The following is a 27,150-nucleotide window of genomic DNA, read 5'->3' as shown; positions in this document are numbered from 1 at the left end:
GCCTTTGTTTATCATTCCAGTATCCCTGTTTGGGCCCTAAAACAACCCTGGAGCTCACAACGCCTGGCTCCAGCACACAGCTCAGCTCTCCCAGCCACCCCTTAGATTTTACATGGTGCCCACTCACATCTCCTTCTCCATCCTATTCCAGCGCTGCACGGGGCAAACGCACTCCAAGCTACGTTTTTGCAAGGAAATGACACTTCTCCTAAATCCAGAGCGTAACTAAATACTTAAGAAGAAGAAAAAGGAAGCACAGACAGCTTGAACTTGTGCTGATCCTGCCCATGCACCCGTCTAGCACGGGGGGCCACACGCCAGAGCCACGTGTGTGCAGGGAAGGGGAGGAGGCACACACCCACCCACCCGATAAATCCCATCTACTTACCATGAACTTGCTTTTTTATTTCTTTGGTAGGATCCAGCCACGTCTGTAAGAGGATAAAAACACTCAGAGGGTAACAGACGTTACAGAAACACCACAGCAAACTGCAAGTCATTAACAACGCAGCAAAAAAAAAAGACAACGCTGGGCACGAACGCAGCCATGGAAACTGAAGGCAGAGAGCACGTTTCAGGAGTTTTACTCCACTCTGCAGCCTCAGCATGTGAATTTCCAATCCAGCAATGAATATGAATGAACAGCTTCCAATATGAAGCTGTTGGGTCTCCTTCGAGATGACCCCATTCATTCAGAGGCTCAGCACACGCAGCTGATGAGCACCTACCTACAAGGATTTAAATGAATGAATTTACGCTGGCTCCCAACAACACAGCAACAGCATCTGAGGGAGCTCTGCACAGCACGTTCTGCACTGTCACACCCTGTTTTCACCACCTTTTTTAAAAGCAGCACATTAGAAAAGGCTGCAGCCACATCCCAGCAGGTATGGCCTCAGCCAAACCCAGCCAAGGGGGGGGGGGCACTTGGGCAACACATTTTTTCTCAAAGGCCTTTGAAAACAGACAAACTGGGTGTCTGTCCTCACGTTATGCCCCTTATCTGCATACCTACCCTCCTCAGAACAAAGACCGCCAAGACTTTCTATTCCTAGCTGTGTTCTTTAATGACCTAATCACTAAAACGGGAGTGAAAACATCCAGCAGCTGGGGAGCGTGACATAAACTCAGTCTCTTTAAAGCATGACTCAAGTTGGTAGTAATTATCTCAGCTACAAATTTAGAAATATATCCTTTTCTCCCTCCCCCCCCCTCTGTAATTTGGGGTTTTGTGGGACGATGGTGCAACAGAAGCCTCAGAACACCACTGCTGCTTTTGCCAAGCACGGTGGGAGCAGCTCCCAGCACGCTGAGGCTGAGCCTGCCTCTTTGCAGTGCTGAGGACTGAGCAAAATTTGCACATCTGGGTCTCCTAGGGTGCAAGAACTGACACACCGCATCCCCCACACCCATCTCTCTTGACTAGAAGGACGTCTAGCTTTGTGGCAGGGAGACAGCAATGCTGATGTGTAATCTTATCTTTTTATATGCTTGCCTCCCTAACCTGTGAAGCTGGTGATAGGAAATCCATCTGAGAGATAGGCATGCTGCTCCTGCACTTGCTTTCTCCTTACAGACTCTGTTTTAAGCAGAGCATCCCCACGTATATGCTGGCATCGTGGCTGCTTCGGTGCTAAGCAGTGCCTTGTCCACCTGCACCCTCTGTAATTCCTACTTGGGAAAATGCCCATCTCCAGCAAGGCCTGCTGCCTATGTATGGGAGATGCCCATGAGCACAGGCCTGCACCTCCCCGCTGCTCTGCCAGCTGCCAGGAGGTGAAGAAGCACAGCTGTCCACTTCCTATCGAGATCCGTTCTAGCAGTGAATCAGCCACGTGGTGGCAGGTCTTGTCTGAAGTTACAGAGAGGGAGATGGTGCTTCAGGCTTTCAAGTTCAATGAAATCAGCATGATTTAAAAAAAAAAAAAAAAAAAAAAAGCAGAAAAAAACCAAAACCACAGCGTTCTCCCCCATCAGGACAAACCAGGCTTCAAGCGAGCAGCTTCCTCCACACCGGAGCTAAACCATACACAGCAGCTTTACCTTCCTGCCCTCTCAGCCCTGACACTGATCTGACACAGCTATCTGTTCTCTGTCTCTATGGTTAAAAAGCTGCACAGCCCCTGAGCTCAGCTCAGGCAGCACCCAGAGCCAGCAGGGCGGCTTGCTGCCTGTGGCACAGACAGGACAAACGGAGCTTTGTTTCACCTGCATATTAAAAATACAAACTTTCAATTATTAAGTCCTTTAACAACGAATATGCCCTGCAGCCACTGGAAACTGGCCCGTCAGGGAAGCTACAGGCGAAGCAAGGGAGCAGTCAGAGCGTGGATTGATGTAGCTGATCTGAAGGACATAAAAGTGGCCCCTTGTTTTCAATTTAGCACCCGTCTGGCTAGCTTCATTAAACAGAGCTTGAGTAATTGCTCAAGTTAAAGCGTAACCGGGGTTTAAAAAGATAAGGCACTGCTCAGGTCCAGCCAAACAAAGTCCTTAAACCAAAACCACCTGAGTAAGAGTTTTGGTATGAAAAGCTGCACGTGTTCTTTCGCAGGGGAAGGCCTGAATTCAAACCCACCAAATGCTGGCAGTAGCATCAAGGCAGCCAGCTAGTGCTCTGTGCCCCTGCCATGTTTTCCCTTTTCAAAGGCAAAATACTCAGGGAAAAGGGACACACGCGCACTTTGCTGCTGGAATTCCTAACTGTGAGCTGGGGCTTCCTGCTGGGAATATTCCAAAGCAATTAAAACAAACAAACAAACACAAAAATCTCAGTGCAGGAGACCTCCCAGGCACCGCCAAGCGTGTGTTTTCGGCTGGCACACAGGTAGCAAAGCTGAATCTGTGCTGGGAGCCAGCAGCTGCTGCAAGCTCACGTGCTGCACATTCTGAGCTTTGATTCACTCCCACTTCCCTGCCCGTGTTCCCATCACAAAGGTGATAATGCTACCAGCATAGCTCAGTGGTATCGTTCAGAGAACGCGCTGAACCACTCATTATTAAGAATGGCCACGCTTGCTGGCGCTGCACTGGAGGAGGAGGCCACCAAGGGTAAAACAAATCCAGCATGAGTTCAAAGCCCAGGATTTGTTACAGAAACAGGAATGGGCGTCACAAGCCAGAGAAGGAACAGGAAAGCAAACCCAAAGCCTCTCTGAACACCACAGCCCAAGTCTGCCCCTACTTTAAATGAACCTCCATGCAATGACTCCTCTGTGCCCAAACCATGGCAGCCGTGCTCCTGCTGACAGCTGTGTGCCTTCCATGAACACATGCTCAAGGACTGAAGAGCCCCTGCAGTGTGTCAGCCTGTAGGTTCATCTCCTGCCATCTAAGGGGAGCTAACCTCCTCTTCAAGTCGCAATACAAGAAGCTCTCTTAGTCCTTTCTTGGGGAGGGGATCGAGAGCAGTTTTAAGAAGAACATCAGCAGCTTATGCATCCCCTCCTCTGTGCAGAACAGCCTTGCACACCCATAAAAGAGCAACTTCTTACCCTGGAGGTTGGCATGTCCCATATGGCCAAACCAAAATAGTCTTCTTCCAGGAGATTAAGGTGGTCACAGACTTTCTTAAGTAGATCCTGCCCCTTGGCATGTTTCTGCAAACACACAGAAGAGATTCCACAGGACAGGCTGCTTTTTGTCTGCAGAATGGCAACGTAACCAAACAGCAGACACTACAAAGAAAGCCGAGAAGCGTTGACTAGCTTGAAATCGGGTTCTCAAACAATCATGTGCTGATCAAATGATAGCCAGTGTGAGACACGAAGCTGCTGCAGCCCTCCATGGCAGCCCCCATTTTGGAGGCAGCCTGGCTCAGCAGGCTCATGAAAGAAATCAGTGGCTCAGAACAAAGGGCCATCATTTCCACAGCCATTTCCTCAGCCCCATCTGCTGATTAAACCTAGCTTCCCTATTTTTTGCCTTAGACACTGAAAGCTGCTTAGCACTCAACTTCTTGCCTCCAGAAATACTCTTTGAGTATTTCCATCTACTCTTTTTTTCCTCTCTTTTTTTTTTTTCCCCCCTCAAAATCCTGCAGAAGTGATGTGAATGAGCTGGCCCTAGGAACTGATACCCTTTTAGTCCAAAGCATGAAGGAAAAAACGTCCCTAAAGGCACAAAACTATGGTAACCAAAAGCAGTGAATTCTATTGGAGGATGTGGTAGAAGAAAGTGCAGTTCCAGTGACGCCAAATAAGCTTTACTAATGCATCACTTGTGCTGGCATCCCCCCTTTTAGTCATATTTGCATGGCAATTGATCAAAGACCAGAGCCGTGTTTTATTCCAGCCCTGTAAGGCTGTTAGCACACACGCTGCAGCTCTACAGTTAATGCACTTCGTGTGTTAGCCTGGGATATTTCTCAAGGAACTGGCACTCGAAGACATGTAGGAATTAAAAGCTTTCTGTGGCTGTCAGCTGGAAGGGATGTCTGAAAGCACTTATTCTTTCTGAATAAAGGCATTTGTGCTCGTCTTTGCCTATACCTTCGCAATTCCTTCTCAATTAAGTCTTGAATTCTCAAAATTCTAGATTAGAATTAGAGAACGGTTGGGTCTCAAGGGACCTTACAACCCCTCAGGACCCAACCCCAGCCATGGGCTGGCAGCCCCCCAACAGATAGGCTGCCCAGAGCCCATCCAACCCTGCACTGAGCAGCTCCAGGGATGGGGCACCCACAGCTCTCTGGGCAGCCTGGGTCAGGGCGTCACTGCCTCTGGGTAAAGAATTTCTCCTCACATCTAACCCAAATCTCTCCTTTTTTAGTTTAAAGCCATTTCCCCTTGTCTGCCTGTGCAAATAGTTGGTCTCTCTCCTCATTACAAGCTCCCTTTAAGTACCCGAAGGCTGCAGTGAGGTCTCCCCAGAGCGTTCTCCAAACAAGCCCAGCTCCCTCAGCCTGAGTTTGGAGGAGAGACGCTCCAGCCCTCTACAAGGTGATACTGGCATTAAAGCCAAGGGTACTTGTCCAGCCAAGAGCTCCTCATCGACAGCAGCCCCTGCCTATCCACTCCTCCATGCCCACTGCCACACTGTGCATGTGCACAATGGCAATGCCAGACCAGCACACAAAGGGGCTGCCAGCATCACCCCGGCAGACAGCACTTGGCTTTTTTGGGGGGGGTTACACATGAAATCCCCAACAAACGCCCAGGGCTGCGGCAACGCTTGGTGCTGATCCCGCTCAGCAACAAGGCTGCGCTGTTACACAAACCTCCAGCACTGACCTACTTGCCCAGGATCACCCGAGGTGACGTTCCCACAAGGAGCCCTGTGCCCAGATACCCTTCAGCTAGTGGGACGAGGAAAACAAGCTGGTGGAAGCGTGCTCGACTGGTGAGCGCCCGATTATTAATATTCTGGGCAAGCACTTCAATACTGAAATAGGCATTTCTGCTAGCTTTTTATTGCCCTGACAGCAAGGCAGCCCTGCGAGAGAACGCACGAAATAAAAGCAGAATAAAAGCCCTTTGCAGTGCTGAAAGTCAACATAATAATTTTAAATTGTTTACTGCAAACATATTCAACCCTGAGCTAAATGCAGCTTGTTTTTCTTTACATCCAAGCTATGGGAGATAGCCAGCAGCCTGATAGTCGAAGGCACTGTGGGTGAACAGAAAAGCACAGATTAACATGACAACGCATTTTATTCAGATGAAAGGGGCAGAAGTTATTTAGACAATCCCAACTCGGCACAATAAACTGAACTCTGGTCTGGTATGAAAATGAGAGAGAAGATGAGCAGCAAGAGGGGTAACTTTGTTAAACCTCCTCCCACCTTTACAAAACAAGGTGCCTGGAAATCACAGAACAAGAAACAAAACCAACTCCTGGGCACCCGGAGATTTTCAGAACACACTGAGTAAGTTCTCATGGCAGACAGCAAGATGGCTCTGCAGTAAAGCCTGTCATGTAACTCACTGGCAGCAGATCAGACCCCCATTACATAGTGTTGGTGGTAGTTTTCGAGGGGAGGAGAAGCGAGAGGGAAAAGAGAAGAAACAAACTGCGTGTACTTACATCCACGGTGCACTCGAAGATGGTGTCATCCAGCAAGACAACTTTGCAGTACATGTTTCTGTGTCTTTTTATGGATCTCTGGGCAGCTTTCAGATCCTTGTCTGCTTTGGGCTCTGCAGCCTCTGGCTTCAGCTCTGCCTCGGCGCTCTCCTCCTTCCCTTCACCTCCTTCCTTGCCCTCGAGGTCTTTGCTGTCCAGCTCCTGCTCTTCCCTCCTCTCCTCCTGTGCAGGCTGAAAACCCCAGCACATCCACACAACCAGTTAGATGGGGCAAACCAAAACCCATCCCACGGAAACAAGCGCTGCACCCCAATGTTTGTTGTCAGCCTAGATGCACAACCCAGGACCCAGAATGAGCAGGGCAACAAGCACACTGAGCGATGGTAAGCTCTTCAAGTCATTCTCAACTCTTCATTTAATAAAAAAAACAAAAAGGGGTTGATTAGAGAAATCAGGGCGGGTTAGATCATGCCAATTTTCAGGTCACCAAAAGGGGAAGTCACTCTTTAGCCCTGACAGCCTCCTCCTTGGCCCAGTGAGGCACTTCAGGAGCCAGCTTAACTCACTCCAGGAGCAGAAAACGACACCGTTTGGGAACAGAAGGAGGAAGGAAGTGTTGTTTTTTCCTTAAACTGCCATTCCAGCAGGTTAAACGAGTCCACAGCAGCCTCGGACAAGTGCTGGAAGTTCCCCAGTGCAGCAGGAGCACGCGACCACGGCAGGGGAGGGGAAAGCCAAACCCTGGTTTGAGCCGGCGGTGAGCTGTTAATTCAGCCCATGGTATCTCATGAAATCACAGCCAGGCCCAGCCGCACGCAGGCACTGCTGGCTGCGGTATTTAGAAACTCAATAAGGTCCACAAGCCGCTGACTTCTGTCCCAGCAGGGCTGGGATAATAGGGAGCAGAGAATCAGTCAAAGCTCGTAATGCCCGCTGGTCAGCATTTATCAAACAGGCAGCACCTCGCAAATGCTTTCGCGGCAGAAATATCTGCAGAGTGTCACAGTTCAAAAAGCCACCAACGTCAAGCAGAAACGAGAACTAAAAAAAAAAAAAAAAAAAGGAATGCTCCGTGCGAAACGGCGCTGGCCGAAGGAAGGCTGTGGGTTTTCTGTCTGTGCACGCTCACGTGCAAAGCGAAGTTAAACAGAGAAAGAAATCAGGCGTTGCCTCTCGAGTTGGGCTGAAATTGCATGAAAATTCCCAGCTGCCCAGCATGTCCCGACCCAAGCAACTACAAAGCTCCAGCAGGGATCATCCTGTATTTTTCACAGGCTCGGGAATTTGGAAAAATGAAACCTCGTTCCCTACAACCTTCTTTGCAACGCTGTACATTTAAGGAGATGGATTTACAACTGCTGCCTACAGCTGGGAACACTCTAGCTCGGTATTTCTTTTCAAAGTCTGTAAAAACCCAGAGTTTGCAGTTCAAATGTAACACGTCTCCGGAGACCATTCAAAACCCAACAGCAGCAGCGTGCATATAGTGCAGATTTTACCACTAACCTGCTGTGACTGCACTGACACACACAGGTTGGTTGTGCTTTAGGAAGTCCCAGATGTGGTCCCCACTTTTTTGTAGCTCCAGGCAGCCACGCTGGTGCTGGCAGAGCTACACCCACCCAAGATGCCACCAAGGAGTAAGACAGACCAACTGACAGCCTACATGAATACAGCCTACATGAATGTCTCACTGCAGTTATCTCTCCCTCGGTTCCAACCATGCTTCAGCTGCTAGGAGCTGGGCTCAGCACATGTGCCGTGCAGAAATCCCTGTCTACACGATGCCTAAGTAGAAAACATCTGTATTCGGCAAGTGCAGCAACAACCCAGACTGGATAGATGACCAAGTCCTGAAATGCCACATTTACACCTCTTGAAGTTCAAGAAATCCTTCCCCAGGTTCATTTCTCTTGCAATTCCCACCTTGTACCATTAACCTGCCTTTATTCTGCACGCACCAAGGGCATCCAAATGAGAAACTGCTCTGCTGAGAACGATGAATTCAAACCCAAGCTCTTGTGAGAATTTCCACGCCTCGGCAGAGCACAGAGCCAGCGCAGGGTGCTTTAAGATATGCTTTGAAGTGTGAGTACCATCTCAGGAACAGGTATTTGGCAGTATGGGTTGATAGTGGAGCATGCTATGCAACACATGGAAATGACGAAGAGCCCTTTCAGCATCTCAGGGGTTTTTCTTCTCTAGCTTACTATCACTGGATAAGAACTGCTCTATAATTTTGCCTAAGCAGACACATTGCCAGGCCGAGCAGGGTGTTTTACCTGTGTTTCCGCGCTGCTTAAGGAGTGGAGGTCAAGAGATGGATCAGTCTTCAGCTCCGGCTCAGGAGCTGCAATCGGAGCCTTCACCAGGATCTCCTCCTCATCAGGGTTGGTTCCTACCCCCGAGTCCTTCTGGTTCCCTCCGCCCTCCTTGGGCGCATCGGTGTCTTTGTCCTCCTCGGACACCTGGGACTTGGGCCTCCTGAGAAAGGAGGAGAAGAGGCGGGAGAGGCCCCGGCCCTCGGATGCACGGCGTTCCTTGCGGCCCTGCTCCTCGGCCGCGGGCGTATTGCCGTTGGACGCCTTCTGCTTGGGCCCCGACCCCTCCTCTGGGGACGCCTCCTGCTTCTGTGTGTTGGCAGCCCCTTCCTCCTCCTTCGCCTGCTGCTGCCCCGAGTTCTCGGGGTCTGCCACTGGGCTCTTCTCTGTTGTCATGGTGGTGCTGTAAGAGAGGTGCGAGAGGCGTCAAACGTGCACTGAGCCACTCAACAGGCAGACACGACGTATTATTCCCCGCCACGCCGCCCTGTCCTGCTGATTCCAGCCTACAAAATAAGGCAACAAGTAACCCACTCTGCTTGTTTGGACAGAAAACAGCTCCATGGCTGCTTGCCCATGCATCCTTCACCACTTGGACAACGCTGGCTAATGCCCTGGCATCACCTCTACAGTTGGGCAAGCGTGAGTGGTTAAAAACTGGGAATAAGGCAAAGGGGAAGCAGAGCCCACACTGCTGTCCTGAGGTCCACTCCTTCATGAGTCCCCTTCCCCTCTCACAGCAGCGCCTGGACACGGAGCAGATGAGGACGCGCACGTGATGACATGTTCTTCTTCCTACCAAGCCACGCAAAAATCCCACACGGCCCACAGGGGCTCGCAGCATTACAGCATCCTCCTGCCCAGCTGCTATGGGAAGGGAAAAGCCACTGCTTGAGACGAAGCCCACCCAGCCAACAGGAGCTGCATGCCCACCTGCGTTGCTCACATCTACATGTCCCCGAGACAGGCGGCAGAACCTCGTAATGATCTAAAAAGTGGGATGCAAAAATAGGACCAACCGCTCGGCTCGGAACTGTACTGACAAACACCACCCTGACCAGCACAAGGCAGACCCGAGGAGGCCAAGTGCCCTTTGGGATTCATGAGATCTCTGCATTGCGCCATCAAACATCTGAAAAATGCAAGACTAAAAGGCTTCCAAACAATCTCCATAATGGAGAGCAGATTTCTTCAGCGCTGTGTTATTAAGCTGATGCAATGTTTATTTCAACTTTAGCCTGGGCTGTTGACACAAAAAGATGGAAATCACATGCAGGGAATATCTATTTAAGGTATAAAGAGGCCCTAAAATAATCATGCTTTAGAGAGGATAGAACTAATCTTTGTGCGTTGCATCACATGTATCTGCAGCAATAAATTGCCACTGCTTACGCAGAGCAAATAGCATATAATCCAATATGCCTCCCAATCCCCCAGCCCAAACCTTAGCATACAAACATTTCCACAGAGCACAAACTCAAGAAACACGTTAAGATGTCACCCTCCTACACATCGGTGCAGCCAACGATTTTAATTTAGCTCCAACTAATTGTCCAAATAACCAGAGTGCTTAAAAGACAAAAGCCTCCCCAGCTTTCCAAAGCATTCCAAAGCATCTTCCCCTGCATTTAATGCAAAAGCTTAATGTGATTCCTAAAGCTGTGGTTTATAACAAAGCAGCATTAGGGAGCTGCTCTGTCTTTCCTTCCCCAGCAATGCACATTTCCTGAGTTCAGCAACGCTGCTTTTCCACAGGGGACAGCAGCAGCGGGACCCGGAGCTGCGCCGCATTCGGGACAGCATCTCTGAAGCCCCCAGAATCCCATCCCCTGGCCCAACCACAGCAGCCAACGCTGGGAATGAACCACAGGGCTCATTTTAGCCTGGTTTCACAGCACCAGACCATACACACAGCTGTCCACTGAGGGAGCTGGTGTCCAGCAGGTTGGCCATGAGCCACCAGTGTGCCCCCATGGCCAAAAAGGCCAACGGGATCCCGGGGTGCATTGAAATGAGCGTGGCCAGCAGTTGAAGGGAGGTGATCCTTCCCCTCTACTCTGCCCTGGTGAGGCCACATTTAGAATACTGCATCCAGTTCTGGGCTCCCCAGTTCAAACAAGACAGAGATCTCCTAGGAGGAGTCCAGCGGAGGGCCACAAAGATGATGAAGGGTCTGGAGCATTTTCCTTGCGAGGAACAGCTGAGTAACCTGGGTCTGTTCAGCCTGGGGAAAAGAAGACTGAAAGGGGATCTGATAAATGTTTACAAATATCTAAAGGGAGGTGGGAGGCAAAGGGATGAGGCCCAGCTCTTCTCGATGGGGCACCAAGAGAATGGCATGAGGAGACAGCCAGCACATCATCCCAGCTGAGCATATTCACATGCACCTAATGCACCAGGAATGTTGCAAGGGAAAGGCAGTGCCAAGCTCCAGGTGCATCTCAGCTCTGAGATAAACCATGCTGCAGAGCTGTGTGAAGCCACACATCATCACTTCTCATACAGATAGCTTGATGCAGCGGCAGCACAGGCAGGTAACTCTCCAAAGTTGGGCATTGCGTCACCTTCCACAGAAGTCTTGCAGGAGTTTGTTCTTGCAAGATTAAGGCAGAAAAGGCTCTTGAGAAAGCTGTGAAATCCCAATGAAAGGAAAGGTGCTGGCAGATGCAGTGCTCAGCCAGCTCCCTGCCATGCTGCAGGACTGTCCCATCCTGAGCACGCAACGAACAGCGAGCAGCCGTGCACCAGCTGCCCAAGCAGGATGCTTAGTTGTTGCTTCCCCCTGTGTTTATTTTGAATAAATGCATTTATAAGAACCGTTACCAAAACACATGTTGGAGGTGCTCTGCTGTCTCAAAAACAAAAAGGCAGAATCACGGCTCTCGAAATCAGGAGCGAAGGAAGGGGGACGGCAGAAGAGCAGCCTCAGCAAGGCAGTAAACATGACAGCCTCCAAACAAACACTTCCTCTGGACGTAGCTTTCTCTTTTTAATCACTAACATCTCTGGAACCAGCCTGTTTGCTTGCTTGGATTTCAAAGCAGCTACCACCGTGCGTTGTGGGCAGCGCTCATCCCGGTGTTTGAAGGTGGGACATGCCGGAGCCCAATAAACATCTCCACATCTTTCCTCTGCCTCCCAGGAATGGCGTCAGAGCTCAGCTTCCCTGGGCCAAATCCCCCTCCCAGGGCAGGGGACGCGGAGATGGGCACGTAGGAGCACTTCCCTTCCCTGCCCTTCCCAATAAACACGGAACCGTGGCAGCGAGCCACCGGCACCGCTATCCCACTGAGTGCACTCGAGCATCTTGCTGCAAGAGCCGAGCCCAGCTGCCTCTCTCCCTTCCAAGTTGTGTGCTCAGAAATGCTCTCAACTCAAAGCAATGGAACTTGTAAAGAGAGCCACACAACCAAGAGGCCGTGCTACTTCAGAAAGCCCACCCCTTCAGCCCCTGTTGGAATGCTGTGTTTGCTCAACAGCATTCTGTTTCCACGCAGGATACCCACAGCAGAGCAGACACAAAGAGCCAGGTTCCTGCTCTGCTGCTCTCTTGCTCATTACTTAGACAAAAAGTGGGTTTTAAAATACATTTTCTCCATTGCTGTTCCACCAGGTTTTTCAGCTCTCGTGATGCTGGACGCAGAGGGACTGGTTCCTCCTGGTTTTGCATTTAGAAGCACCCTTAGCCATGCTGCTCGGATGCTCTGAACTGCCATACTTGTCCCTGATGGTTTGAGGGGAGATTTTTGGTCCAGTGGAGATAGGGCACATCACGCTATGGAAATACACAAAGCACAGAAAAACTCAGATACAGTCCCATGCTGCCTTTAGAGACTGCTGAGTAAACACCTCATCAGCAACGCGTTCACGTGTGGATCTGTATTTAAGCATTTCTGAAGTTCAAGAACATCCTACTTCAGACAGGAAGACCACAGCAACAGGAAGCAACGTGAAGAAAATCTAATGGCACACGCTTAGAGCAGGTTTTCTGAACCTACCAGCCCTGCAAAGCAGACCCTCAGCCCCCTGGCCTCACAGCTCACCTCCCTGCTTCCACCCAAGGGCCCACGGCACCGCTGCAGGGAGCACACGACACCTCCCCGGGCTTCTTCCCACCTACACTCCCCCTGCTTCTCTCCTTCCAGATCCCTTAAACAAAATATATCTCACCTTGAAAAGGAGTAAGTTGTCTGACTGCTTCTAACAGCCACGGTTTGATACGGTGCTTGGTGAGCAGAGAGGGGGCATCCACCCTCAGTTCCAACCCACACCGGCGTGGGCTCTGCTCCTGCAGATGCTGGAAGAGAGCTGCCCCCAGGACGGACGCAGCCTTCGGGTCCATCCCTCCCATAGGGCATGCCCTTGTGCCTGCTTCCCCCTTTCTTCCTCCTACCACCTGCCCCAAAAAAATCTATCGATGAGTCACTGTTTTTGCATGAGGCACACAGAAGTTTATTGCCTTCAAACAAGCAGAAATACACGAGATTGAAGCTGTGGCCAGATAAGGGGAGACTGCAACCGTGGCCAATAACCCAAAGGAGAAAATGGAGAGCCCCAGGAGCACGCATTTCTCAGAGCACAGACTGCCCCGCAGCGATGCCACTCACCATGTAACTCCAGCCCCTTGCTAGAACACATTGCCTGACCCTCCCACCCAAAAATACGAGGCTTCACTGAACACCACAGCTCCATCAAAGCTTGGAGACACTGACAAGAGAGACATTTCTGCTAGAAACAGACCGAAATCAATCAAACAGCTGCAGCAGCAGAGGCATCTCCTATTCCAGTGCACTCTTTCCCATTTCACAACGTGCACGTGCACGGCTCTTTGGGGAAACTTCACAGCGCATCGCTGCAAACGGAGCTCGGGGTGAGGGCTCAGCTCTGCAGGATCTGCTGCACAGCAACCACACTGCGCGCTCGGATGGAGGAGCAGAACATGTGTTCGAGTAACACATCCCACAGATGATTTTTAGTACTACCAAGAAAGCACAGCAGAGGACTCCGTGGTTTTATTTTCTAACGCAAACTAAGAAATTCAAACGCCTCTCGATAAATACCCCTAGAAATGTGAGCCACTTGAAGCAGCAGAACCTCTACAGAGCCACTGCTGAGGCTATGGGACAACAAAGGTCCAAAAAAAGGGACTAAGAGGTCGGACAAAACCATGCAATAAATAACTGCTTTTGCAAAATTTAACCTCTTCTATTACAGGCACGGTTAGCACGGGCATTTCCTATCAGGTACGTCGGCTTCTTGTGCTGATGCTTTGGGTCCTGAACAAAAGCGATGCCTGCAGTAATGTGAGATGCGGGGGGGATCTGCCTCGGCCCACAGGGAAAGCAGCCACAACGCAGATGGCACATTAGAACCGCCCGGATTTAATTCTCACCAGACCAGCCCTCGTAATCTACTGTATGTCAGCAGCACCGTGCCCCTCTTTCATCTGCTGGGAGCGTACAGCTTTCCTATTTAAATGAGGGCAAAAAATAGTAGCTTACCATCTGCTGGAAGCAAATCATTTATGTCAAATTGAAGACCAGGCTTAAACAATGACCTGACTAAATGGAGCAGTAAGTGCATTACAACCGAGCAGAGCCAGAGCCCCTCCCCTATATCCTCAGAAGCCCTCCCAGATGCTGCAGCCCTGGACGTCACCACGCAAGAAGTCCGCTCATCAGCAAAGCACTGAAATTTAAATGAAAACACGTGCACGCTGCTTGAGCCTTGTCAACAGCAATGGGTTTGGAAAGGCCGCCCGTGTGGGATGCGTTAGGGAAACCTCGCTTGAACTTGGAAGAGTTGCACCAAAAACGGAGCAGCCTGTGAATGGATTCCTTGCAGAGGCCGCCAGCACCATCAGGCCGCTCCTGTGCTGTCCCTAATGCTGCAAGACAGAAGCAGGTCGGCTGCTTGCTAACAGACAGGAATTGTCAGGCTGATTCAAGCATCGCTTCCTATCGCGCAGGAGCGACTCTCAGGCCTCTCCCAGTCCAACAAAGTGGCCAAAGCAGAACCAGCACCATCCTGCCCTGCACACAGGGTGAGTGCTGCAGCTCAACCCATGCAGCAGCAGGTCTGCAAAGCAAAGATCCCCTGCAAAGGAAGCAGCCAGCACAGCCTGGGAGCGGCCGCTGCATGGAAACCCTGCAGCCCTATCTGCCCAAGGAAGGGAGGGGCTGAGCACCCACCCCCACCCAGCACAGCCCCAGTGCCTGTGCCTGCAGATAGCACCCAGTGCTGCGGAGCACGGCACGCACCGCACGGCACCAGAACCCAAATCTCAGCACATAAAAGCATCCTGGTCTCCTCGCAGCACAGCACTTCCTTGAGCTACAGTTACACAGAAACGAGCAGAGATCTCCAGAGCCTGAATAGAAGGGTTTGCCGTGCGTTCTCCACGAGGGTTTTTTCCCTGCCTGCACTCAGATGTGTTTAGCATAGAATGGCTTAGGTTGGAGGGGACCTTGAAGACCACCTAGTTCCAAACCCCTCGCCATGGGCAGTGCTACCAAACTCTAGCTCAAGGCTGCCCAGGAGAACGCTGCTCTCATTCCAACCCCATGCTGTACATCCCTCACAGCATCACACAGAACCCAAACCGCTACCATTTCACAAGGCCCCAGAAGGACACTCCCCATACTGCTCAGTGTTACACACTGCGCATTCTCAGCACACACTCAGAAGCTCAGGGCTGCCTCAGCAACACCCATCCGTCCCGCTCGTGACGCTCCGCCACCCAAAATCCCCCCTCCCATAGGGTGGCTTCACAAACTGGAAAGCACAGGAGGTTCTGCTGGCATCTCAACACCTCCTGCACACTGTGACCCCCCCCCCCTTGCACCCCTCCACATCCTCACCTGCGGGCCACATCCCACAAAAACAAGCCCTCCTCGTAGCAGACTCCATTACTCAGTGTTCCCTCTTCCAAATTTTGCACTGTGTTCTGTTTCATGCATGCAGCGCAAGGCACTGGGCACCGCAGCATTTCAATGGTGCACAGAAGAGCAGGAGCTCGAGCATCCCGGTGGCCCCAAGCCCCATGCACAGCTGGCACTGCACGGAGCCTCCTCCACCAGGAACAGAAATCAAAGCAGTCATTAAAGATATTTTTCGGAGCTCAAGAGCCAATTACACACAATTACAGAACGGCTCGGCCCTGCCATTCCCCCCAGAGTTTCTCTTTTCAGCGCTGGCTACGGCTGCAGCAGAACCACCATAGCAGCCACTTGGCCTCGCAGTCATTTCACCAGGGTGTTTGTTTGTTTTTCCACCCAGCAGTGAAATCAGGCAGCTTTCCTTCTTAATCCCCTTAATTAGGGGTACGCAGCAGTTTTCATTCCTTAATTACATGCATCGACACATCTGATGCAACACATTTGCAAACACCCATTTGCACTGAAGATGGCTTTGAATCAAAATTGCCGTCGTTTTTCCCACACTGCTCCGTGCTGCTGACAACACAAGATGCGAACCAGCTTTTCCAGCTTTAAATGGACACGCTCGCACGCAGCTCCGAGAAACTGCATGCAGTTTTCATTAAATAATCACCTGTTCTCCTGGCAGGTATTAAGCACTCGGTGGCCACAGCAGTGAAAAATCTCCATTGCTCTGCCTGGCGGAGCAGAGCGCAGCTCTCAGTTGGCAGAGCTAAAGCTACAGTCTCAGGCAGTGCACCCAACACTGACACACGGGATAGAGGGACAACATTTCCACCTCCAGCTCCGTTACTTTGGCAGCTCCCTTAGGGCTGGACAATGGCACACTTCAGTGCAGTTGCTCAGCTGTCAGGAATCCCTTTGATCCTCCAGGAGGGGCATGAGCACTTTATTACCATGGCTTCTGCTGCTGAACCAAAATAATGATGCTGACACCTCCTGCCTGCCCACGGAGCCATTAGAGCTGCGTCCACGGGGTGCCCGTGCTCACCCGGCTTTGAATTACCGTGCCCAGCTCCTGCACTAATGGCTCACGGGGACACAGCAGCTGGGCTCCAGCAGGCAGACTGCTGCACTGGCCAACAGCAAACAGCAAGCAGGATATTAAATATCACCTTGGGGGGAAGAGAGAGAGCACGGATTTAAAAAAAAAAAAAAAATGTGAGGGAAGAGAACATGGCACTGCAGATGTTTTGCACTGCTGGAGACCCCTGGAAGCCTCCTCCGTCCTCTGTGCAGCCCCGCTCTGCTCACCTCCTGCAGCAGTCCCCCAGCTCACAGATGTTGCAATCATTTGCATGGAGGAAATGTGCACAAATGTTGGTTTCTTGGAACTACAGAAAAGGAAGCTGCGTTCATGCTGCGTACTCGCAGGCACAGAGTTACAGACACATTCTGCGCCCACATGACAGGGCTGTTTGCTGACATCTTCAGCTGCTGCCCTGCTTCCTGAGCTGGCTGGGGCTGTATGGGAAGCACTGAGCCTCATGTTTTGATGCCAGGGCAGGCATCAAACCGATACCAGCGCTGCTGCTGTGCCTGAGCAGCTCTCAAGCAGCTTTGTCACTTCTTCAGTTCCCCTCTTGGCAAGCCAGCACAGCAGGAGGACACACTGGCACTCAGCACCACACCAGCCCCTGCATCCCTGAACAATGCACTGCAGCGACGTCACCTCGAGCCACGCTCAATTCTGCAGCTGATCCCAACACCCCTCCATGCAGGGGCCCAAAGGCTGCTCTGGGAGGTGCACTCAAACGCTCCTCTCCCATCCTCACGTTCAGCTGCACTCATCCTGTCCTCCTCCTGCACCAGCACAGCTGCTCTGCTTCTCTCTCGGGCAATTAATTGTTCCTGGCTTTGTCTCCCTACTGAGCTTTCCCCATTCCCTCTGCACCTCTCCCCCTGCCCCCCCCCAACCCCCTCAGCACTTTTCAGCTTCTCCATTTCACTTTACATTAAGCACTGCACCAGGAGAAGCCTGGTGTCCCTGAGCGCATTAAAGAGAGCCTCGGTGCAAAGGCAGACGTTTGCAGGCAGACCACAGGCGTGCACCAGGGAACCCGGGGCACAGCTTTGAAGTTGAAAGCAGCTTTCCCCGCTCCCATGGTGTGAGGCTGGAACGCTCCTGGCTGAGAAGACAACAGCAGAGAGCACACAGCTCTCTAAATGGTGCAATACTAAGCAAACAAATAAAATAAATCAACAAAACCAAACAGAATGCAGCAGGTTTAGTATCGCCCCATCAAAATTAATCGTGGTGGTTACAGTCAGCAGGGACTAACGCCGCTTTCTGGATGGCTACTGGTCCTGTGTGCCCATTTCATACAACCACAAAGGCTGGGAAAGACTTGAGATCACCCAGCCCAACCCCATCCCACCATGCCCATAACCACGGCCCTCAGTGCCACATCTGCACCTCCAGGAATGGTGACTCCACCACTCCCTGGGCAGCTGTGCCAATGCATCACCACTCTTTTGGAGAAATTTTTCCTCATACCCAACGTGGCACAACTTAAGGCCATCACCTCCCATCCATTCGGCGTCCTGCTGACACATATTCTACAAGTTAGGCCTCACAATAACCCTCCCCCTACCCAATGTGTGCACACCCAACAACACAAAGGCAGCGTTAATAACTGCGTGCTCGGTTTGAGAAGTTCTGCTTCTTTTTCCCCATTCTACATTTAAATCCCAGTTGTGCAACTGCCTCTTGCCCAACAGAAGCCTCACTGCCTGATGCCTCTTGGTCCAGCTGAGCCATGCACATCTTCGGGTGCACTCAGGCACCAAACCCTGCAGAAAACTAAGAGCAAACATTGCTCTCATCCATGCTCTGGATATGAAACCTGCTGGCCCTGTGCGTGACACCGGTGCTGGAGACAGAGCCCTGCGTGCCCCAGCTGCACCAGACAACGCGCCCGGCGCTTCCCACCGCGCTGCCGACAGCGGAGCCCACAGAACAATATTGCTGAAATCCACATTCACGGAGCACAAGGGAACGAAATGCCGCACAAATCCTCTTTTCTGCAAGCTCTGTTGGTACCATTGTTAGGGGTAGAGCTGCGATGAGAAGAGCCTTCAAACGACGCCAGGGCGGAAAGGTGAAGGGAGCAAAAAAGCAAATGTGATCTCACCCGTCTCCAGCAGACAGATGGCCCATGCAAGCTGCCTCTCTGCTCCTCCAACAAACGCACCCTTAAGCCTCCTCCTTTGCTTTTCCTCACAGGCAGCAGCTTCGGGCTCTCTTTACAAACTGCTGCTGAAAGTAAATGGTCACTTGCTCCTCCTCAGCGGCTCAGCGAGGTGGAAATACCACGCACACCAGGCGCGGTGCACAGCAAGGGGTGCAGGAGGCGAGGTGCTCTGTGCAGCTGCAAGAAGGATGCCTCCTCTGCCGTAAGAGGACAAAGGAAAGAAGCACAAATGAAGAACGGAGCTTTCCCCAACGTGCTGATCCCTGCTTGGGAGGTGCCACTTCAGCACGTGCACGTCCAACCCGAGCTGGTTTCCACTGCTCGGTGCTAAGGGATTGCAGAAACTGCTCCAAAGTGAATTAAACCTCCCCCTTAAGGATGTTCCGTTGTCTCATCCCTAACTGCAGGAGGTGCTTACGCACCTGGCTGAGCACAGCTCCGTTCCGGCGCTGCCGGGCTCCTTGCTGAAGCACACAGTGAGTGCCAGCACAGAGATGGGATTTACCACTTCCCAGGCATTTTGCCTGCTGCCATCGCACTTCCGAGCCTGTTTATTTAACCACGCTCCTGCTCTTAAGCTCCCATCCAATTACTGCTCCCAATTACTCAGCACTCAAGGGCCTACATTAATTACAGAGCGCGCCCCGGATTGCTGGCAGCACAGTGCGGTTGGGAGCTCCAACTTGCAACGAGCCCATGGATGAGATGAGCATCTCCTCTGCAGAACGACACAGATTTGTGGGAGAGGAGGGACAGGGAGCCCCAGGAGAGCTCCTCTTCAGGCAGGGATGGGCAGTGCCAAAGCCACCCAGAGCTGGAGCTGTTTTGGGATGGAGCACGATGCCTCCACCAGCACACTGCCCATTGCAATTACCACTGCAGGAAGGAACTTTGCAACTTGTATTGCTCAGATTTAATACTCACCCAGACACAAGGCATTCTTCTGATGGATCTTGAGGAAATGAAACATTTTAAAGGCAGATACAGGCCAAGATTCTATAAGCTTTGCTCTCTCTTTCGCATTTCTACGTGTAGAATTCGATTGCAGAAAGCGCTGTCGCAGTGCCACCCATACAAAAGAGCTAAAAGCCAAAAGCAAATGCTACACTCCACCACCATCCTCTACTCATTTTCTTGTTCAAATACAGTTTGATTTGGGTGGAGTGGTACACTTTCAACACAAAACTCATTCCGGACAACATGAGGTTAGGTCAGTGCAAGACTGAAAGGGGGAAAGGGGAAAGAAGCAGAGAAGGCAAACAACTCTTCTCCGAGGAGCCTATATCACCTGTGTCTCATTTCTGCCCTTCTCACCTACCTCAAACCTGAGCTTTTTGGGAAGGAAGTGCATCTCACCGCAGGGCTGCACGGCACCAGGGCTGGGACCTGCAGCAGCAGCAGGGAGAGCACAGGAGCCTGAGTTGCTCGCAGTAGGTGCACAGCTCCACGAGAGACACCAGGGAACACGGGTGGTTTGTATGCAGTGGTCACTCAGCAAACTGCTTGTTTGCAGGAGTTCACCTGCACCACCGCAACGCCATCGTAAGCACCGCAACCAACTGCCACCCAAACACAACCGCCCCGGAGCCAGCAGAGCAGCCCATCAGATGGGTGGATCTATCTCAGGTGTGAAATGAAACACACGCATCCCTGATTGCAAAGATTCAACACCAAAGGCATCCTGGTAGGCAGACAGCAAGTGCCACGCTTCTTTTTGCTCACAGTAAATGCAGATTGCAAATGCGGTCATCGCAACCACACAGAGCCAGAAGGGCTGTGCCAGGCACCACACGGGCTCACGGCTTGCACGACAAACCAGCCACTTACAAGCCAAGTATCTGTGCTGCTCCAAGTCAAATTGGCTTTCAGTTTGCACTTAAAAAATACAATTCATCCCTGGGAGCGGCAAAGACAGGTTTTTCTGAACAAGCAACAAATTACGAGCCTTAATTCTGACCCTGCTGCTAAACGAGCTTACCGGTGCCAACACCAAGAGGTCTAGATCATCTCAGAGTTCTAACCCTTCATTTTAAGCTTGTGCAAAGACCTGGGCTCTCCCTGACTGCTCCCAGGAACCTCGCACCCTCCCGGGCCCTTTGACTCATTCCCAAATGCCTACGGCCTGCAGCATGCACACCATGCACCCTGTGTCTGCACAAAACCCAGGCAATGGGTGGGAAAGCAGATGCAACAAAGAGGCGTCAAGCTCAGCCCAGAAACACACACAAAAGCCACACGCCCTCCAGTTGCTTCCTCCTGCAGAGATGGACGTGGCTTACGTAGGGAGGCTGAGATGGAGCTCATGGGTGTGTTGAGCCCGCCCTAAGGAGCAGCAGGCTGCACTGATGCACCACTTCCTAAATCCCAAATTTGGTAGAAAAGCTCGGGTGGTGTTTTCCAGCTGAAGGAATACAACACCACCTGTGCTTTTCTGCTTTAAATGGATGAAGGCACGTGGAATTCCATCACAAAGCCCACGCTCCAGACAATGCACTCCTGCAACCTCAGCCTGCAGCCTCTCCACCCCAGCAAGATCACTACCAAGTTTCTTGCAGCGGGTGTTTTTGGTAGAATAGATGTTCTCCACCTTTCCGTCGGTGATCTGACAGTGGTAAGGTTGAAAGCGTTGCTGAAGTTTCAATTGGCTGAATTTCGGTTTCAGTATAACTGACTGCTCATCGTTTGCACGCCGGAGTCAGAAGGTGAAACCGTTTCCAAGATGAGTAGAAACCCATCCATGTTCTTCAGCAAATTCCATAGACAAGCCATCAGAGGGGCACAGCTCCCTCTCTTCACGATGCTGTTCGCAATGGAAAAGCCCAAAGTCAGGGGTGTTACACTGAAATTGTGGTTAAGCCTTTTTTGCATCTGCTTCTATGCCAAGAGCCGCTGCGCTTCATTGGGCCTGCAGAGATGCAGCGGTGCATCCCCACCTCAGGACAGGAGGGAAAAAAAGCAAAGCCTGCTGCATGTCTATTCCTTTTCCTGCAATTTGAGCTGCACAGACCAAACCCAGACCAAAAAAGCCGGCTGGTGCAGCGATCAGATGACTCTCGTGCCGGAGAGCCCAATATAATTAGAGAAGGAAAGAAAGCTGCACAAAAGGCATCACAGCACAAGGCTAAATTTCACTTGGATTGCAAGCCTCCTTGCTTTGCTGAAGTCATCGCTCACGGTCATTACGTAGCAGCGGTTCTGCCTCGGGATGCACGCAGATAGAACGCTAACAGATGCCACGTCCCCGGCTCTCCCTCTCCATCCATCACATGGTAGGACTTCTTTCCAATAAACTTTACAAGGGGAAGATCCCTACTGGCCAACCATCATTTCTAAATGAGCTACAGAGCAGCAGCAGCTGCAGAACACGAAGCCAGGAGCGTGGCTCAGTGCACCTGGGCGCAGGAGGGGAACGCTCTTTGCATCAGTGCCCTGGAACACCATCTCACTCCAGGAGCAAAATGGGATAGAAAAAAAGCTGCTCCCGTGGTTGGAAATATCATTGCTTGAGGCGCTGGGGTTCGCATTGCAGCTTCCATTTGGGAGAGCAGCAGCAACTGATGGATGGGACCAGAGGGGACGGCCTCAAGTTGCACCGGGGGGGGGGGGGGCCAGGTTGGGAGTCACCATCCCTGGAGGTGCTCCAGGGCCGTGGGGATGTGGCACTGAGGGACATGGTTACGGGCACAGTGGGATGGGCTGGGCTTGGTGATCCCAAAAGGTCTTTTCCAACCTCAGTGATTCTGTGATTCTGTTCTATGATTTTCAGCCCCATCCTGGGGGAGGGAAAGGAAATGCACGGGGAGGAACAAACAGAGCAGACAGCGCTGCACGTAAACACAGGAAGCGTTTGTTGAAGAGAGCACTAGGTAGGCAAGGGGGAAAACAGCAGCAGCCACACTTGAAACAGAAAGCATAACAACAACCCCAGAGAAACCCTCCCCTCTAACGATGCATGCACGCTGGGAATGGGATCAGGAGCAGCCGTGGGCACAGGAATTCAGCACAAAGCCTTTGTCCTGTGCTGCTCAGCACACCCTTCCCATGCTGATGCCATCACTCCCGTTATTATTCCTCGTTAGATAACCCTTTTCCCAGCGTCCATTCCCTCGACAACGTTAAATCATCTATAAGAAACTCCTGCTGAAACGAAGGTCCTCGTAATTAACTCAGCAAAGCAGTGCACCTGCAAGAGCTCTTTGCAGCACATTTGAATACACCACGGGGCCTGGCTGCACGTGGAAACCGAGGGAAAAGCAAAACATTGGGTCTGTATTCCTCCCTCCCAAATGAGCTGCTCTTCCTGGCTGATCCTCCTCTCCAAGAAAGCGTGGAAGTCCTCAAAGCCTTTGGACTCAAAATACGTAGAAACCAAATATCCAACAGATGTTTTGCTGAGAACACTCATTTTATGTGCAGCCAGACTCCACTCCAAGCCCCAAATGTTACTGATTTGTACATAGATGAAAGTTATTTCTGCAGCTGCTAACAGGCAGCCCACGCTTCAGTTCTATACTATGGCACTCGGTGTGTTTACCCCGTGTCTTTCACCGGGTTCTCGCTGCACACGCTCGCTTACAAGTTGGCAGCTGGAGATAACAGCAGTGGGGACTGAGGCTTGGAGCAGCTCCTGCCTCTGCTCCAGCGCTGCTCAAAACCAAACGGCAACAAATCCTTGCTGCTCTCTTGCAAGCTACGCTAGATCTTCTTCCTTCAATGAGTTCGGGAGCTAGAAGGCAACAAGCAATGCAGGGGGCTGCAGGAGGAGGAACACATGGCAGTGGGGTTCACCCCAGCTGTGTTACCCTCCCAGCAATGCCCAAGCCCCAGGGGATGAAGGCATTCAGGAGCATGCACCCACAGGAGGTGGTGATGGAGGCACGAGGAGCAGCCCTGCTCCATCTTCTGCCTCCCAGGGTTTGACTCTGCAATTCCGCTACGCAGCCGTGTGAGCGGCTTAGTCATTCATTTAACGAAAAGCTTTTAATTATCTCTCTCACACACATGCATGACGTGGGGCGGGGAAGGGGAGGAAATAATCAGCCTACAACGGGTGACCTGCGTGTTCAAAGGAATTGTGTTGTTCAGAGAAACAGCCAACTAGTCCAAAGCTGCTGCCGCTAAACCATGCCCCAGGCTGCAGGCTCCATCCATGGCGTGCTCTGCTGCAACTGTAACTCATGCTGAGCTGATGCCTGGCTTTAGGCAGGGAGAAGGTTTCACCCAAAGCATGTGCAGCAGGCATGCTGAAGGGGAAGGTTAGCGCATGGCTTGCACCTGCTGGAAGCCGGGCTGATGCAGTGGCATGGCATGGCATTCACTCCCAACAACAGATGGAAGGGAGAACTCTGCAAAGCGGTGAGCTCAGGGGGTGTGGGGTGCTCGGTCCCCTCTGGCAGCACCAGTTTAAATGCTGTGCAGCTCAGCAGAGCAATGGTGACATGCTGCAGGGTGTGCTTGCTGCGGACACAACAGCTAAAGCAAGTTTGCACCGGAGTGCACTGTGTGTATCAGAACTGCAGCAGAATGCAAAGGAGTGCGATTGCTCACACCCAAAGCCCACACAATTTCCCTCTCTGTGGAACTGCTGCATTAAAGAAAAAATAATTAAAAAAAAAAAAGAAGAGATTCAGTGCATCTACGCAGAAGAATTAGAAGTATTTTGTTTTAATACGTAACGTTAGGGGCATTACAAAAGCAAAATTTCAAATAAACAGAAAACGGGCGTAAACAACCGACTGAGCGTAAGGAAACTAATAATATTAATCTGGATTAACTGCAAGCCATGGACATTCCTACCTAATCCACCCGATGGACAGGGACAAATCCCTGCCATGCCGCATCCTACAGCTCTTGGCAACTTAAGGAGCCGCAGAACTGATCAGAACAGCGCAACAGATGAGAAGTATACAGCGAAATCTTTACGTGTGGCCGCCTGCTTAATCTACAGAGGATTACAGCAAAAGCCAAACATCAGGAGAGCAGAACAAGCATTGCAAAAACATCGCCGGGCCCCAGCTGCAAGCTCCACCTGAGACAGAAAGCGTGGCACGGGGCTTCCCCAGGAGCTGCGGGATGGGAGGGTGGGACAACGCAGACCTGGCTGAGAGCAGTCAGAGTGCCTGGCACCTCTTGATGCTCTGAAAAGTTGCACTGGGAGGAAGCAGAGCCAGGGGAAAGGCAGTAAGTTCGGAGGTATCAAAGCACAAAGCGTGATTTGGAACTGGAAGCTATTCGCAGCCTGCTGCAGTCCCCTCGTATTGAACCAACATCTGTAACACCTCTGGATCGCTGCCCTTTGCTGCCAGAAGCCCACAAGGACTCAGCGAGCGGAGCACACAACACCTCCCATCTAACCCCCCCCATACACACACACATTTTCCCTCTCGTGCTGCAGGCCACGTCCCTGCACTCACTTCAGAGCAGCTGACGTCCCGTGGCTCGATGCCCGCGAGCTGCGCAGCACAGCCGCGCTTTGATCGCTAATGAATGAATTTGTAAACGCGGCTCCTTACTCGAGAAACACCGCATCTCGCACCCTGCTCTGCATCCCTATCAATATTTGCTCAGCGAGCAGCAAACGGAGAGTCGGAACGGGCGAGATACGTTTCGCTGCTTTCCCAAAATCAAACGCTGTCAACTGCAAGCATCACGTCCACTCCAGCGTAGCGCGCAGGCGGTTTGTGGGTGCTCTCCCGGAGACAGAACTGCCCATTTGGAGTGTAACTGTCAAAGCACTTCTGGGCTGGAGCAGCATGTGGTGCTCAGAGAGGGGTACTGAAGAGCCCTACCTCCCTCCCCCCCCCAGTGCAGAGGTGCTGGGCAGGAGCGCTGCCCCCCATCTGTGCTGCTGCACTCCCGAGAGGGATTTGGTGCACGTTGTGATTCAGATCAAAACCCAGTTCTTCCTGTTCTTCTAACCTAGACTGATACAGGAGGACAAAACAAAAAACCAAAAAACCAAAAACCTGTCATTTCTCTCTCCTTGATAAGTCTGATCTAGCGTTAGAAGTAAGGAGCGCTGCGTTTATCCTAAATTCAACCTCGGCAGCAGACAACGTTTGCCACAGAACCCCAGAACACAGACTTCACTGGGCGGCTTTGCAGAGACTGACCGACCCCACAGCCTTAACTCACACCAGCCCACGGCAGAGATGTACCCAGAGGTGCTCGAGGTTGGCACTATTTGCACGTAGCACTCAATGAAAGCACCATTTGCACTGGGCCGCCCAGCAAGCAGAACATCCCCGCTGCCACAATCGCAGCGCTGCAGGAAAACCTTCGGTGAGCTGCCAACGCCGTCATGGCACAAAGAGCCACGAGAGCAGCTCCACGTCTGCATGGGGCAGGACCAGGAGCAGGAAGGCGTCAGCTCCCCCCCGGCAGGTCCCTTACCCTGGGGTCCCAAAGGGATTATTTTATGTTCAGTTACTGAATAGTGAAGCTAAAATCTGCCCCGGATTTGGGACAACCTCTAGGAACCGAGCGCTGTGCTGCCAGGCGTGCAGCTCTCAGCCACATCCGTGCATCCGAAGCTTTGGGGTGGACCCTCCATACAGCCCACCCCAAACCCACGGAGCCCACAGCGAGGGCACTGCCACGCACTCCTCCTCCCCGCGATGCCAGCTCCCTCCCAGCCCTTCCAACTGCTCCCACGGCAAACCTCGCATTGCTGAGGGATAACAACCGGCAGCAGAGGCTTGCTGTGCTGCAGATGCAGTGCCGGGACCTCGGCCCCGCTGCCAACCACCTCGGCAGCCTCCAGCCCCCGCCAGCAAGAGCTCTCGGGCTGAGCCGTGGCCTCGCAGCGTGCAAGGCTCCATGACACGCACACACCCGCTGTGCGGTGCACGCGCGGATATGCACCTGTGCGCGCAGAGCCTGCCCCGTGCACGCACACCGCGCGGAGCCCACAAGCATCGTGCAAGCAACGCCACACACACGCAGCGCTCGCACACCCTGCAGACCACGCATGCACGCACACACCGTGACACAAGCATGCGACGCGTGCATCCTCCCACGCGCGCACGCCGTGCAAGCAGAGATAGCCCTCGGCACACCCGTGAGCACACGCACCCCTCGCGTACACGCGGGCCACGCATCACGCAAGCAAACCGTGCACACGCGCAACGCGCGCGGCCCGCGCACAACGCATGCACCGAGGCGCCCACGCACCCGCGCCGTGCAAAAAAAAAACGGCGCGCGCCCGGACGCGCCATGCCCGCGCACACGGCCCCGCGTGCACGCGCACTTACCCACCCGCCCCTGCTGCGCCTCACGCAGCGCACCGGGGCCCCGCAAAGAGCCCTCGGTGCGCTGCCTTGGGGCCGGGCCGAGCGGAACCGAGCCGAGCCGAAGCAATCCGAGCCGCGCCGCTCCGAACCCCGCCGCGCCCGCCGGCACAGCGTCCACCCGCCCTCCTCTCGCCCTCCCGCCCGCACTCTGGCTCTGCCCCCGGTCCCGCCCCCACCCACAACACTGTAGTAAGTTCCCATTGGTAGATCTCAGGGGGCGGGACGCCGCGCCGCCCTCCTATTGGCGGAAGGGAAACGGCGGCTGGCGGGGAGGACGGGGGGAGCGGCAGCGTCCACCTCCCCCCCCCCCCCCCCCCCCCCCCCCCCCCCCCCCCCCGCGCTCTCCCCTCGGGGCTCTGAGGAGAGCGGCGCGCGCTGCCGC

The 27,150-nt window shown here is 52.6% G+C and overlaps 1 protein-coding gene across 19 annotated transcripts in view; it reads right to left on the bottom strand.

The window, feature by feature from the left end:
• Nucleotides 1–27,150, bottom strand: part of EPB41 (erythrocyte membrane protein band 4.1) — a 77,277-nt gene that overhangs the window by 36,258 nt on the left and 13,869 nt on the right. For 3 of the 19 annotated variants that reach the window (XM_021375360.1, XM_021375359.1, XM_021375356.1), the window contains exons 2-5: nt 8,307–8,731; nt 6,025–6,255; nt 3,495–3,599; nt 389–431 (exon numbers count right to left, since the gene is read on the bottom strand). In XM_021375360.1, coding sequence (XP_021231035.1) covers nt 389–431; nt 3,495–3,599; nt 6,025–6,078 — 202 coding nt within the window. In that variant the 5' untranslated portion in view covers nt 6,079–6,255; nt 8,307–8,731. Of the gene's footprint in view, nt 1–388; nt 432–3,494; nt 3,600–6,024; nt 6,256–8,306; nt 8,749–12,515; nt 15,162–26,729; nt 26,897–27,150 lie in introns of those variants that run through there. The other 16 variants (XR_002432466.1, XM_021375346.1, XM_021375350.1 and 13 more) reach the window with 16 other exon arrangements.

Source organism: Numida meleagris, chromosome 22, assembly GCF_002078875.1.
Source record: "Numida meleagris isolate 19003 breed g44 Domestic line chromosome 22, NumMel1.0, whole genome shotgun sequence".
In the NCBI taxonomy this organism is placed as follows: domain Eukaryota; kingdom Metazoa; phylum Chordata; class Aves; order Galliformes; family Numididae; genus Numida; species Numida meleagris.
The sequence above is the reverse complement of the archived record's forward strand: the minus strand, read 5'-3'. Positions and strand labels throughout refer to the sequence as shown.